The sequence below is a fragment of the Pavona decussata genome, unplaced genomic scaffold, assembly GCF_977016875.1.
Source record: "Pavona decussata unplaced genomic scaffold, jaPavDecu1.1 SCAFFOLD_29, whole genome shotgun sequence".
Lineage (NCBI taxonomy): Eukaryota > Metazoa > Cnidaria > Anthozoa > Scleractinia > Agariciidae > Pavona > Pavona decussata.
Window position 1 is genome coordinate 1,617,773 of NW_028145452.1, and position 16,132 is coordinate 1,633,904.

Here is a 16,132-nt window from a genome sequence, read left to right on the forward strand (position 1 = left end):
CGAAAGAAACTTTAATCTCGAAAAAAGAACAAACTTGGATCAAATGTGCCGGGCGGCGATTCAACACATGAACTACAAAAGCGACGAGTGTTGGCACAGACGAACAAAGATTAGGAAACCAACTAAACTAACAAAATCCGAGAATAAATGTTCATTAAACCCCGGGTAAACAGGTCTGGTCAAACATACCCCCTTAGAGAGTCAAGAAATTAGAAAAACAAAGAGCGATATTAAACCAACACAAGGCATTTGAGTCCCCCCACGTTGAAAGACAACAGAACCTTACGAATTTAATAAAATGTCCTGGTTTTGTAACAAGGAAACTTAAACATTTCACTCGTAATGCAATTTGCCGTTTGATTTCCTTAATTGAAGTGTGCATGGATTTTTCAATAAACCGAGTGAACATTTGGACGTAAGGAAAAAATTTACTTTTGGGGAAATAGACTTTCTAAAGTGGCTAAACTACCGGAGACAGAATAAAGACAAAAGTAATTACAAAGATAATTAAGTAATTACACGTCAATTCGCTTCCCATGCACTCACAGTTTGCAGATTACACAAGTTTCACCGCCAAAGGATCGCCAAAATCAACCGAAGTGTCAAAACACCATGGCTCACGATAACACGTTCTGAAAATCCTGTTAATTTCGCGCCAAATAACTGCCATAGGTCTTTAAAACAACACCAAACCAATTAGCTTATATGTATAAGTCGTTTGATGTTAATATAAGACTGCGTACTTTTAAATTTAGAGAAGTTGATAACAGAAGGTGACGAGCTGTATGAGCTGAGTGGCAGAAAATGTGCGGCGTGTAACCTTACCTCGACGTTGAAGAGGTATATTGTAATAGCGATATTTATGCGAATTCGTTGACACGTTGCACATTTTTATGTATTTCAGTTGTCATTTCATGGCACTTCTATTTCAAGAGAATGTTTATTGAGAACAAAAGCGAGGTCTCTGGCAAGACAAGACGGACCTCTCGAACGTAAAATAACAGGATTAGCAAGCCCTCCAGCTCGCGCATTACAAACCCCTAAATCGTTGGGGCGGGGCTAAATGCTTTGTTGGTGTCAATCATATAAGTTGGCTGAACGATTTGCGAATGACCCTCACACCAGTTACTAAAGAGACGTGACGCTGTCAATAAATGTATTACTTTCGTACAATTCCGGGTTAATTGACTCGAATCCCTGTGTTATTTTAATCAAAATTCAATTACTGATCTTGCGCCTGATTGGTCGATTTCCGATGAGCTGTCCCCGGCCGCGGACTGCCTGTTCCCTGTAGACAAACACCTCTTATGACGTAGCGAATTAACACTGTAAGTAATTCGTAAATCCTTTTTGGATACAAAGCGCTTCGCATATTGGGCCTATTAGTCAGTTAGTGTGATTCGGTGACCTCGATCGAGCGTTCCTGCTTCCGGCCGTTTTGTTGAGCAAGCAGCGTTTAAGTGCCCAGCGTTTATCAATCTTCAGTGGTAACTAATTCGGGTCAAAGGATTATGTCCGCCTTCAGGTCTTCCTTTACGATTGAGAGCATTCTTTCGCGGCCGACCCATCAACGATGCATGCCGTATACAATTCCACACCCGTACCCAATTATCCCCGTGGCACCAGGTTACATCGGTACAGTACTTTTGTTTCTTTAAATTGTGTGGCATCTCAACAAGTAGATAGGTTTTCTCTTCACTCGCACCAGCCTCTGCTTACAGCTGTTGGACATGTGCCGATTAACGGCTCTGTTGCAGATTACGGCACGAATCTTCCTCCAATTCACTTCACGTGGTATCATTTGAAAGATCATTAGAACGCCTCAAGGACTTTAACGATTTGTAGATCTCTGAATCTCACTAACACTTTAATTCTTTTTATTTTCGTTACGCTTACACCTAGAGATTAAGGTTTCAAAAGCTTAGCATGTACTCCAAATAGATACCATGATACCTACAGGGAATCTTAATGAAGATAAACAGACCACGCTTCTCTTCTTCTTTACCCTAATTTTCATGTTTGCGCGAAATTATTTTTCAGGATTTCCGCGCTTTGGCGATCTACTCCGCTCACAGCCGAAACGCAAAAGAAGGCATCGCACAATATTTACAGAAGAACAACTTGACCTTCTTGAAGGCACCTTTGAGAAAACTCATTATCCTGATGTCCTTCTCAGGGAAGAACTGGCAATGAAAGTGGACTTAAAAGAGGAACGCGTCGAGGTGAGTTGAATTTGTGAATTGTCACATCCAAAACATTTCACCCACACATCGTTTAAGCCGCGACAAATAACGACTATTTCTTTAATATTCCACCGCCACTTAATTCTTGACTTTGCCTTTCCAAAGCGCGAAGAGTGTAAGCATGTCGTTTTTATTATTATACAAACGCTTCCACTTATTTATTGAAGTATTTAATGTCATTGAGCACAAATTGCAGAAAACGGGTCACAGAAGCCATTTGGACAACTCACCGCCTTTATCGGAGGAAACCAAAAAATGTCCAATACCAGGTACAACTTGTACACAGATAAATATAAATGACAACAAATCCACGTTTCCTTAAAAATACTGGTAAAGAGGAAATATTTGTAAGTGATTTGCATACTTTAAAATATTTCTTTTTTCAAACAAATATGTGCACCTGAGTTTTTGCACACAATCAATCCGTATGTTGGTCAGTGATGCATGTACATTGTACAAACATATCTCAGCTTACTTGATGCTATTGCTGGCCTCACTGAGGGCACCGCAGCCTAATCTTAATAATTGTGGGGTAAATACGATAGCATATTGCTGTCAAACTGTAGAAGATTAATGATTTCACTTGAACGCCACGATGATTGCGGCATGTCCAGAATTTTGAGTGACATGGGTCATAGAAGACTCGTGTGGCTTGGGCAGAACGCCCGTGAAGTGAAACTGGTTTACAACATCGAGCAGTCACTTTTCGTGTTCAACACAGAAAAGTTGTGGTGGGACCATTTAGAATGGACTGGATAACTTAGCAAAGTGTATTCAAAGAGAGGTGATGCTTTTCGAAGCGTTGTCGTTTCACACCAGCCCGTGAAAACAGCCTTGAACATGAAGGCGTAAACTGAGCCTCAGCTACCATCGTTGTGATATGAGGTAAACTATTACAGACATTTTCTAGACTTAAGAAATGAAATATCTGTGATTTGGAAGAGTTTAAATAGACCTGCGTTTTCTCTTTAACAATGAGTCAAACAGATTTCGAAAGAACGGTCATCTCGTCGCCAAGGCGGCGCGCCATTTTACAACTGTCCGAATCGAGTTACACCCATTCTCTCTGTCGAGAGTAGCAATGTTTTATAATATGTTTTCTCCGGCTTGACTTATCATTTCAAACTTTTAAACACCATCAAACGTCTACAAATTTCACTGAGTAAGCCGCTAAAACTAAGGAACACTTCCGAGGTTTCAGATTAACACATTTATGTCCTCCATGTTGTGATAAACTGATTTGCACCGATGGCGACTATAAGTCTTGAAAAAGTGTGAATTCTCGCGCTTTATAAACCCTAGGTATTAAACATTTAATTGAATCATGCAAAACATACATCATGTTTGACACGTCAACAAAATAAAAAGAAAAATATTACTCTTTGCTGCATTTGTTAACGAAACAAAGTTCGAGAAATGACATTTCACTGATGGAATAGGATACAACGCGAAGGCTTCCTTAACATGCGTTATAAATGCTTTTGTTTGCTTGTTGAATGAGTTCACATTTTAGTCTTAAAATATTTTAAAGTTATCATTCTGCGTCGAAAAGTTATAAGTGTATGAAGAAAAGCAAGACTGACTGATGCAAACATTCCAAAGGACAATACAAAGTTGCCTCGGCTGATTTTTCTTCTGAATGTACATACAATCCTGCTTAGGTCGAACTCTTACGATGATTTGTCTTTTTTTTAACTCAAGAATTTCTCTTTGCATGACAATTTAGAACAACTGTCTCGGTTAGGGGAAGAATTTATTGTGTGTTTCTTTCAAATGTCAACAGCAGTATTTTGAATGCCTTGCCAGCCATTTTGACTTCTCATGATAGGTTGATAAACAACTTCACGTTCTTTCGCCAAGGAGATTTTGTCTGTCCATTTCTTTCACTTAGAGCTAAACAGTTAGCTTGATATAAAAGCGAACTTTAATTGAATTGAACCCTTGAGAAATCAGAGCAATGTCAAGCTTGTTCATGATTTCGTTTAAGAGTACACACTGTTGTAAGTGTGTCAGATCTATGCATGACATGATTACGCCCGGTTGTTATATGGATCTGGTGGATTTGGACGTCAAGCGTCATCTTTTATTGGTAGACTTTGTGAGCTTTATACACACCAAAGTCTTTTGGCATCTACAAAAACCTTTTAAGTCAAATTTATAATTACCTGCCTAGTTCTACTTTAAATTGATTCCTAAGCTAGTCGTTTTAGGAGTGCCCCTGATATCCCGGAGCTTCTTGTAACAAGTGAAAGATCACTGAGTAGTCGACGCTAGCTATTGGAAGGTGCAGTCGAAAAAGTTTGTGTTTTCCAGATATATCAGCTGCTTCTGTCTCATAACATTCAGTTTTCTGTCATGATCAAGATATTGTGTTTTTTTTTTCGTATAACATGATTTCCCACTATCTGTGTTGCAGATCATGTGGAGGAATCTACAGTTCGCACTACATTAATTATACACCCACCGTCGCGTCAAGACTGGAGACAGGAATCGGCACACTCAGGGGCATAAAATAAACTGCGGTTCACAATTCAAGTAGACAAAAAAACCTAATTTACACTTGAACGTTATAAAAACTTGTCAGTTCCTAGAAGATTCGCATATAGGAATTAATTATATTAGCGGCTTGCGCTAGTGTTATGAACGAAACACTTCTAATCAGTCGATTAAACACTGGTGGTGCGTCTGCAGATGGGTCTATGTTTTATGGAGGAATTTATGGTGTAACGATTAGCTTTGGAATATTCCTCATTGCGCACCTTTTCCAAAAGCTTTGTTACGGTTCCTAGCCTAAAAAAAATTGAGATAAAGTTTATTTCTACACTTAATTTATGTTCACATCGTTAATAGTATACTCCGTACGTGTTGAATACCAGCGAACAATGACAAGGGCTTTGGTCGGTGTTCGTTGAAATCAATGTGCCTGACCTAATGAACTCATTTGTCTAACACCTTAATTTTTTATAGATAAAAGGTTTTATCTTTTGTATGCCACTGGCAAGTACATTTTTCTTTTCAAGGTACAATGCTAAGACTGCCGATTTGTTTTCGGAGAACCGGCAGTTTCTGTTGAATGGATGCACTCGGTGAATGCGCTCTCGATCAATTGGGCCTGTTAGTATTGCATGGCTGCTAGGTGAGGAGCCTAAAGTGTTTTAAAAGCTTTCCCTCACCAGCTACTGGTAATTCACCAGCTCGCGTAGAACCTGCAGCTTATTCGCAGCTCCCATCAAACGGTTTCTCCTAATATCAATGCTATTGAGTTGTAGGTGAAATCTCAGTGAACATTCCTGCGTCAGTTTGCTCGTTTCTCGTTCCTTCGCATTGTGGCAAGCTGTTTCAAATTGACATGGAACTAACTGGTATTTTGTTTTGTAATTCTTCCTTTTAATAGTTTTCACTGACTATTGTTGCGCCGGCTCGATCAGTTTGAATGTTTCCGGCTCCAAAATCTTTGTGTTCAAGCGAATGGCCGATGTAGAGTTATTTGTACTTGTTGAAGATGCATGTCATTATGTTCAGAAATTTGAGTATTTTCCCTACTCAGTTGCCACATTTAAACTTCATAAAATACTTACTACCTGTTACATCTTGTTTTTAGGAGGTTTTTTTTCATATAATTGTACATGTATTACATTGGTCTGACGGTCACTCAGTTGCCATGACTCGTTTACGTTCTTGGAAGTCAGTAAAATATGACATTCTTTAGGCCAGTTGTTCGAAATTCACCCAGCACACTAGCATTTTTCTTTGCATTATGGATTTATTGCTCTCAGTTATCTGCATAACCAAACTTTTGATTGAAAGAATTCCGTCAGGCTTATTTCCCTTTAGTTTGTGGTTGACCTAATCCGTGTAATCTTGACTGAGTCGCCCTGCAGGGTATGCAGGTATGGGTGTTAAATGCCAGTTTCTTCTCTTATAGTGGAGTCATTATAATAACTTCCTCTCGATGCCAGGCTCAAAATGTTCCTAGCATTCACGAATTCATATCATTCAATAGTAATCACAATTATTTAATCAATTGATCTTGGTCGACCTTCCCGTGAAAATGTAAATGCCAGTAAATGTTGAGCTGCTTAGGAAATTAGATTTCACATCCAAGGATTTCTCGTTCTGTTATTCATGATGGTTCCTATAACCAGCGAGTTTGATTTTTTTTTAACTTTCATTCAATTCGATCTCTTAGTAACCATAAGAGAAGAGATTTCATAATATGATTCGTCTTTCTTTGTCTCTGTGTGGCAGTTAATGTTTATCTCAGTTTCAACCGCTGCTGAGCGGTTTTATTTCATTGATCATGTCTATTTTCCTTGCTGTAAGAGGTAGTTGAGCCTATGGATGGAACCAGAAAACTTTGACCATTCACTGAAATGAAAGCTACTGAGCTCGGTAAGTACATGTACTGAGTATTTTCCAGTGGTGGTGCAAGGCGGTTCTAGTTCTGTTGTGATGAAACCCGAAATTCTGTCCATTCCGACATTAAGGCTACTGAGCAGGACTTTCGCCGGTGGTGCTGTTTATCAATGGGTACAAGGTAGTCAAGTTTAAGTCAGTGGATGAAATATCCCAAAATGTGTCCATTCAAATGAAAAGGCCACTGAGAGGCACTTTCCTGTGGTGCTGTTTATCAGTACTGTACAAAGCGGTTCTAACGTTTGAGTCTGTAGGTAAAATCCTAAATTGTGACCATTCAAATAAAAGCTACTGAGCAGTACTGTCCTGTGGTGCATTTATTGTGCTGTACAAAGCGGTTCTAACTTTTGAGTCTGTAGATGAAATACTAAAGTGTGACCATTCAAATGAAAGCTACTGAGCAGTACTTTCGTGTGGTGCTGTTTATTATGCTGTACAAGGTGATTCAAATTTAATTCTGTGGATGAAATCCTCAAGTGTGGTATTTTCCTGTGCCTGCTCTGGTTCTTTTTAATAGTTTCAGGTGTGTAGATAAACGAGGGAGCTCAAACGTCATTCAATGTCGCCATTCAAATATAAGCGAATAAGCAGTACTTTTCCGTGGTGCTGTATATTACGTTATACAAGAAAATTATGAATGTTTTAAAAACTCTGCGGTGTTTGATATAATTTTATTTATTTGTTTATTTTATTTTATTCATTTGCCACTTAGTACAATTTACAGTAGAAGGTAATATTAACATAACAAAAAAGTGTCATTAATATTGTCAAGTTTAAGTATTAAAATGAAAACTATTAGTGTCCTCTGGTGCTCTGGTGCTCTGATGTGCGCTTTTATAAAGCGAAAGGTGCAAATGCGAAGTCCAAATTTAAAATACCTCAAGAGAATCCAGTCTTTAAATTAGTCGCAGTGTTGTTAAATCTTTATCTAGTCAGCTTCAGTTGCCTTTATCGCTTAACTGCTCTTCGGACCAAAATGGTTAAAATACATACCCTATTTTAGTCTATAACGGCTCAAAACCCGTACCCTTTGGCGCCACAAATACCAATATAGCTTATATAGGGGAGTAACCCTATCCCACCCCCTTGGTGAAGGAAATACCCAGTAACTTTCGATAACACCGTCTTCTCGAAAGCTTGTATTACAACTTCAGTACAGTTGTTAAAAATCAGTGACACAGAACTGTCAAAAGTGGAATTTCAAACTGACTACTGTCGAAGACTGATCAGACATATCATCATTCCAGCTTTTTTTTGCAATTGGAACTGAAATAGTTGTGTGTTGGAAGAAAAAAAAAAAAGAAAAAAGAAAACGGTTCATCTGAAATTAGAAATTCTCGAGCCGATCTCCTAGATCATTTTCAGCCCCGTTACTTGAAAGTCGGTTTTAATTAGGGATGTTTAGGTCAAACTGATTGGCCTAGCATTGTGAACATCTTTTACCATCACCAACGAAGACAATGCCTTTATATGGGAGTGACAGGATCCGTAAAATAACAGAATATTCTGCTTCGTTTCAGGTTTGGTTCAAAAACAGAAGAGCGAAATGGAGAAAACAAAAACGCGAAAATCAGGAAGCAAAGAAGAAGAAAACAGAGGATTCAAAAACAACAACAAACATCTCAGAGGTAACAGGCCAAACATCTCCAGCTGCGAAGAGCAGAGGAAATGATAGAGACAATTCGTGTAATGTACACGCACACAAAATCAACGAGTTAACGAATGAATCCTGCGTGGCTCAACAGTCATTCACTAACAAATCAACTCTTGACGTAAATACTACGGAAAGATCAGAACATTCGCTTCGAGCGATTAAAGAAGTTTAGCTTTATAATATCTGTATAGTACATTTTTCCATACTTATAACAGTCAGCAAGTTTGAATACTCGCAGTTTAATATAAAAAGGTTATTTCACTTACTTTTACAGAAACACTTCAACATTTCATCCACAGAAGTTAGAAAAATCTCATTTGTACAACAAAATAAATAGCATGACGAATAAAATTTCGAGCATCCTTGTACAACAAAGAAGTCAATATCAGCTATAGGGTTTATCTTAATATTCATTATATAGATTACACTGATGCACATTACTATAAGTTAGTATCAGAACGACATATTCACTTGTACTTCAAGTCCTTCAAGTCTTCCACGAGAATTTCCTTTTCTAGAACATATATTTTCTAAACATATAGGTACATATTTCAGGTATTCTATTTTATTTTATCAAAGTTGCAGCTCATGTTGAATTATTTAATTGAAATTTGCCCCTGTATGATAGCTTATGATGGAAGGTCATGAAGTGTAATTATTGCCCAGGAGCTTGTAATTAAAGGAGCTCTTAAGTACTCTACATATAAATGTCTCTCTGTAATTTTTGCATCTCTTTCTAGTAGCACCTTGAAATGCCAAGAGACACGTTTGTTTCAGTGGAAACGTAATGTTATAGTTTTGTTCAAATTGCTATAACACGAGTGCACTGAGTGCATTGAAATTATAATTAAGAAAAGGCAATGGTTATGAATCGAAGCCTGACCGAACTTCTTTGTCATGCTTTGGTTAGCATTTTTGGCCTTGACCATGCATAAACCACAATAGATTTGAAATGACATTTGAAATGACATTTGACAATAGATTTGAGAAACTGGCCAATAAAAACGTTTCTGTTAAGATATTCAACTGTAGTGTGAACATTAAAACAAACGATTGTGCATGGTCGCGGCCCTTCCAACATAAATTGCAGCACCATTGTTTTTATGACGAGGTTTCATAACCAGTCACTCGATTAACTATGCTAAATTTAATAACAAGTGTACTTAGTTCTGCTAACGCAGCGGAGGAAAACAATATTTCTCTCTCGTTTCCCGACCTTTTATTCCCTTCTTGTTTCCATTATCTCTTCCGTCCATTCCAATTCCAACCCCCTCCCCACTCCCGGTGCGCCGGGTGCACATTCGTATCTGAATTCTGCAACCCCAAACACTCCCTTGCTTGTCCTCCTTACATTGCTTGAGAACCATGGTTATAAAAAAAGAGAACAGATTGCTTATTTTATAAATACCATCTCTCCCTTTCCACACCTGGGGGTTTCATTCACAGACTCAACAGTTACAACCCTGGCCCAGTATAACACAACAATAGACAGCAACACAGGAACGTACTGTTAATCAGCGAACAGCGAACAGTGATCAGCGAATTATAATGCTGTACAAGATGGCTCTTGTAACTTTCGAATCTTTAACTGTGGACTATAAAGCGACCAACGAAAGAGAAGCTACTTGAGAAAACGTTCCATACAAGTTTCATTTTGGATGATCTTAAACTGTTTTCCAGTGGTTCTCTTTAGTCACTACCAGCCATCTTGTACAGCATTATAATTCGCTGTTCACTGTTCGCTGTTCGCTGATTAACACACACGTAGTGTTCGCTGTTCGCTGTTTAGTAGCTCAGTCACATGTTAGGGTTTCATCCGGCAACAGACTCAGAGGCTAGAAACGTATTGTTCAGTAGCACAGAAAGGTGCTTCATTTGAATTAGTCTCTTTTTAGGATTTTAGATCAACAGTTATTGATCTGACTTTTAGCTCTCTGCTGGCTTCTGAGTTAATGAGGATAAAACTGATGAACAGCCGAAATTTTAATGAAATGACAAATCATTCACGTGACAGTTCCATCGTCTTTGTGCTACGCGGCAGCCACTGATGAGTTCAACAGAGGAAATAAATAAGTTAGTAATATGCTTTTTGATTTGTCAAGAAGATAGAACTTTTTTCATTTCGTTTTTATCAATTTGCTTTTGACTCTAGTCTCCACTCTTCCAGTGAAGTTCTGGTTGGGTGATTACCGCACAAGAACAGAGTCATGAAAGCCGGTAAGCTCTAGCTCGCAGGGTAGTGACTAAAGGCAACAACTGGAAAAAAGTTTAAGATCATCCAACATGACTCAATGGAAAGTTTTTCAAGTAGCTTCCCTTTCATTGGTCGCTTTAGAGTCCACCGTTAAAGATTCGAAAGTTACAAGAGCCATCATGCTTGTACAGCATTACACACATGACAGACTCGCTGTTCACCGTCGGCCATGCACCGGGGCATGCGCACCAGGTCCGATTGAGAGCGGATAACTTTATCCAGCGGATAAATCGCGTGGACAAAATGTATCGCACCTAATAAATTATATCCGCTGGATCAAGTTATCGGCTATTTGAACAACTGGGGCCAGAAGTAATGCCAGGTACCTCGATCAGCATCAGTCAGCAGGATTTGTGCTTCACATCAATAATTGTTTGTACGCATGAAGCTCGTAGGCAGGCCGTTGGCAATCGTGGTAATGAAAGAAGGAGGGCGGGAGAGAGAGAGGTTGCTCCTGAGAATTTTGCATGTGGGTGGGGAGAGACTCAATTTATAGTTTTTCAGACCATCAAGGAGGCCCCCAGCACCTAGCAGCTACACGCGATCGATGACACAGAGCTGCTTCAGCGTACGTCCCTGGCAACTGACATTTTATGCTCTATCTGCAGCCGCTTCTGTACTGTAGTGAAGCCACTTGCGGACCCACCGGAATGACTGCACAACGCTGCATCGTCTTTGCCTGCTTTCAAGAGACGTTCAACACTTGGGACCTAATCGTCAAATCTTCCTCCTTTTTCATGCAGAAAATTGAAACCTGGGCCCAGTTCTTCAAAGCCCGATTAAGCTAATCCTGGATTAACGTGAGCTTTGGTTTGAGTTTAATTAATAATCAATAGCGATTCTTCCAAAAGATTCCTGGCCCTTATTTTTGACTTCGACTTTTCTTTACCTTGAGCTTGAAATTAGCCTTAAAAACCATTTTTAACGAGCGAAATGAAAACCTCGATTAACTTTTAATTGTAGATTAGCGTTAATCGGCTTTCGAACATCCCAGCCCAGGGTATTCTATTCCCTCAGTATTTCAGACCAAATCCGAGACTAAAACAATCTACACTCTTTTGGTGTTCCACATACCTAACTTATATATAGCTCCCTTTTTACAAAGGAATTTCCTAACTCACATCCGTGAGTTTGTCTTAAAACCCCTCTTCCCGACTGTAACATATAAGATTACTTAGATAAGTCAGTTAAACTCTTCCGCCCAATACGTCATGCTCAAGACCATTAATGAAATCTTTGACAAGTTAAGATAAATGGTTTCTCTCGCGCCAAAACCGTGTACCTCACAAGTGGCTATTTGACATCTTAACATCGATCAATAAATTCCCAAAAAACGCTTTTTTTCTTTTTTTCAAAAATCTTGGCCTTTTGTCCTTGTTTCAGATTATCAGCAATCAACATAACGATATCCGCTTTAATGCGAATCTATTTGTAGTAATGATTTACCGAAAATCGCATGACCTCTTGTATCCATCCCCGTGCCTGGTGCTTAGAGAGTCATTTTGTCGCTACAAGTCGCTTATTAGAGGATTTACAATCACAGGTAATGAAAAGGGCAAGCGAGGGCGCACCGATTAAGGTGTTTTGGGGAAATAATTTATGGTTTGCTAACAGATTAGGCCTTAAAGGTCAAGCCTAAACATATGGCTTCACGTGATTAAAACACATTACAACCTGCACGAATTAGCATAAAAACCTCAATTGCAAAAATAATTGACAGGCTAGGATTCACTCCGTTCCAAGTAACGAACATAATATTGATATCTGGACCCAAGAAAATGGTTTTCTTTACACTCTCAAAGACAGATGGCGAAGTACGTGAGAATAAATCACTTCGGTCGGGTACCGCCCACCAACACTTGCTATCTTGTTTTGAAATACCTCGAGCGGAGATTTCGTTTACGTTTTCGTTGATGTTTTATTACCGGTCTAGAGTGGGCAGCTATACGACGGTTCAAATATCGGATGTACTAAACGCAAAGTAAACATTGAAATGGGTGGTATTTATTTATTGCATATTGATGGCGCCGTGATAGCACATGCTCATGCCAACATCAACTGGTATAAATAAATAACAAAATAAATAAACAACATCAAAAACAAAAAACACATACCAGGCAGGAATCTCCTGCCTTTCGTGCCTCAAATGTTCCCTCCGCGCCACACTTTATACTACAGAACATCACACGGAAGTCTTGATGCTGTAACAATTAACTAAAGTGACTAACTAAAAGTAAAAAAACAATTAATAAGAAAAATAAGGGAAACGATATAGCAAAGTCTAAATTTGTAGCTATTTGTAGTGGCTCTGTGTCTGCACGAGAACAAAGGACTCAGTTCATGTCGAGAAAGCGCAAATGATACAATTCGTATGCAAAATATAGCCTGCAGACTAAAGCCAGCGACACACCTGGCGATTTTATGCGCCGATCCGGATCGCTGCGATCGGCGAAAATCGCCAGGTGTGCCCGGTGCAGCGATTCCGATTTCGCCGACCGCCGCGCCGCGAGCGGCGTATAAAATCGCCGACTGATTTGGCATGTCAGATATCGGCGATTAAATTCGCCGTCATTCGCAAAGTGTGCTCGTTCCTGCGATTTTCTGTGGTCATTACTGCGAATCGCCAGTAAAGCCAACCCATTAGGTTTTCAAAAGTGCCACATCGCCGCGATCGGCGAAGACAATCGCCAAATGTGTCCGCATCAATCGGTGGCGAACAAATTCGCCGCGATCAGCCTATAAAATCGCCAGGTGTGTCGCTGGCTTAATCCTTACGGCGGAGGTGGCTGCAGTTGTTCTAGCCATTTTGTTTATTTTTCGCCACCTCCGCCGTTAGGATTGGTATGCCAGCTATATTTTGCATTTGAAATAATTTACTGATCCAGGTCTACAAGAGATCCAGCACCACTCATTGGTTCGTCGCTGTGGTCTTGCAGATTTGAGTTGAATTCTTTGCCTGTGTAAGCAAGCGTCTCTGTGGCGTTTTGTGCGTTCAGTATTCGCTTTTATACCGCGCAGAAACTGGAACGAGAGCCACAAAAACCAACCCAATTTCCGCGCGGTCAAAATGCATTCAACGCACATTACCATACCACTATGAAGTGGACTATGAAGTCGGCAACACTGGCATGAACACTGCACTGAATTTTCCAGGGTGTTCTATGGATAGCAGTTTTTATCTTGTACAAAAACTGAAGGAGTTACCTTATTGAAATAAAGGTTTCTTATCTTTCTATCGTAGATATTCAGGACCTATGTACAACGGTTGTTAAACTTTCGATTCTAGCCTCGCTAAAAGGTATTAACCATTAATTTCACAGCTAACAATACAACAGAAGGAGAACGCGAGGCAATTACACCACGTTACCATAAATTCTGACCGATCGGAAATTATCTCATGGCCACGTTCTTTAGCATTGTAATGCAAATGAAAATAAAAGTTAGACACCATGTTAGATACCATGTTAGACACACAAAGAGCTGTGAAATTAAACATTGCTCTTAGATAAGGATTGGTTTCCTGGGAATTAAGAGTTGGTTACGCCAAAGACGAAATAATAGTTATTGGAAACGTTTGTTCCTTATTGAGTGAAGGAGAAGATATCGTTTGATCACTACCAAATGAGATGAGTTCGTATGCAGCTAAATCGTGCGAAACTGGAACAGCGTTGGGTGGCAAGCGTTTCCGGGGGGGAGGGGGAAGGGGGGTTTGTGCGTTTTTGCTGTTTGACCTAGCGAAAAACGGACACGCCCCAGTTTTCGCGCGGCCAAAAAGCGAAAAACGAACAACCCCACAGAAATGCGTGCTCTGGCGAAGGCTTAACGAAACGTAACAGAATTGCTGCATTTCAGTGTAGAATCAGTATACCTCATTGGACGTCAATTCATCTGATCCAGGAGCCCATTAATGGGCTCCTGTCTGATCATCATCCAGCCATTGTTTCAGTGATAAACGGCAGTCATGTAGCCCTTGAAGGTTTGAGAAATTTTGGAAAACATAAAAGTGACCCATCTTCGAAAAACTTTCGTCCGTTTCTCATTTCATTCAATAAGCTGAGTCATGTTTACTACTCATCATCTAAAAGGCTAATGCTTTGAGAAAATCCCGTTCGTAAGCGTAATTGGTTAACCTGACTCGTGTTTTGATCATGTTTGATTCCGCTGTACGTGAAAGGGTGAAGGTTAGCATTGTTATTCTTTGAGAAAGAATAGCTGAGTAACAAGCATTTCGGAGCCTCAGGTTAGAGAAAGTGAGATTCTGCAATACAGACAATAATGATTCACCACTAAGGGTTAACGGGATATCAGGGGATACTAGCAAGTATCTGCGAAATGTTATAGGGATAGTGGATATGTAATGGAGTCATTTTAACGTTACTTTGATTCACAGGTATTGACCATGAGATTTTGGATATAATGATCTACTATCCACGATAGTAGAAATTAAGACCAGAAAATAAACAGAATATACAGACCTACCCCTCCCATAATGAAGCTTTGCAGGTGTAATTTATCCTTGCAGCATCCTGATCCTGTCAATTTTCCAAGCGCCATTCGAAGGGCAGGAAATTAACAAGTGCTGGGAAAGCTGGGAAAAGAGAAAGGAGTCCGTCTTTTCGTCTTTGGAGGACGGACTCACAACTAAACCATATGACAATATGTCTATTCTCGTTCCCTATCTCTTCACTCCGACAAAATTAATGTATGGGTATAGTGGAAATGGCTGCCCAGATTATTGACTATTATTGAATTATCTAAATTTATATTAAACATAACAGGTTGAAAATCCTAACTGATGGGAGCCAGACTAGCATGCTACTCTGATCACAACATAGTTCCGGACGAGGTCGGATGAATAAAATGTTTGGAAATGTTTCCGTCCAAAATAAAACATAGTAAAAGAACATTACTGCAGTTTTAAGCGTTTTACAACATTAATAAGGCTCACGAAAATGCTTTGCAGTGTGATGTACTCCATTCGCTTAACACGTTTAAGAGTTAAGTATTGTCTTCTTCAAACTACACGTTTTGAAATTTGATGGAGCAGCATCGATGATTAAACAATGTCCGCCACACTAGGAGTTAGCTTTAGTGCACTTTTTATTATGATTTGTGCTGTTTTTGGTCAAAATATTTCGTGTCGTTTAGATTCAAGTATTTTCGAACTGGACCATGTGAACGGAACTGTAATCAGTGAATTGAACATTAGATAGAGCGGTTTCCAATTCAGTGACATAAAACCAAAAAACCATAAGTAATTAGTCTGGCCAATCAAAACATGTAAACAACACATCGAGCCAATCAGAATTCGAAGCAAATATATATGTTACCGGCGCCTAGCGCGGAAAAACACGTGCGGTGAAAACACTATTGGTTTTGGTTTGGATTCCCATTGGTTGAGAAAGTGGTGCGAGTTTTGTTAATCAATCACAGAGCGTAGTAATGACCAAACCAAACGCGAAATACTTTCAACACTCGATTGAAAACCGCTCTATATACACGTTGTATCCTCTCTGTCAGACTGTTAGTAGGTCTGAAATGTTCGTCCGAAACTGTCTTTTTTGA

The 16,132-nt window shown here is 39.5% G+C and overlaps 1 protein-coding gene across 1 annotated transcript; it reads left to right on the forward strand.

Annotated features, from left to right (window-relative positions):
* Positions 1 to 1,041: 1,041 nt before the first annotated feature.
* LOC146484872 (uncharacterized) lies at positions 1,042 to 9,127 on the forward strand. Its single transcript, XM_085104350.1, has 3 exons — positions 1,042 to 1,635; positions 2,041 to 2,222; positions 8,180 to 9,127. Exons 1-3 carry the CDS (start codon positions 1,512 to 1,514, stop codon positions 8,483 to 8,485), a joined length of 612 nt encoding a protein of 203 aa, XP_084960476.1. The 5' UTR covers positions 1,042 to 1,511; the 3' UTR covers positions 8,486 to 9,127.
* Positions 9,128 to 16,132: the final 7,005 nt, after the last annotated feature.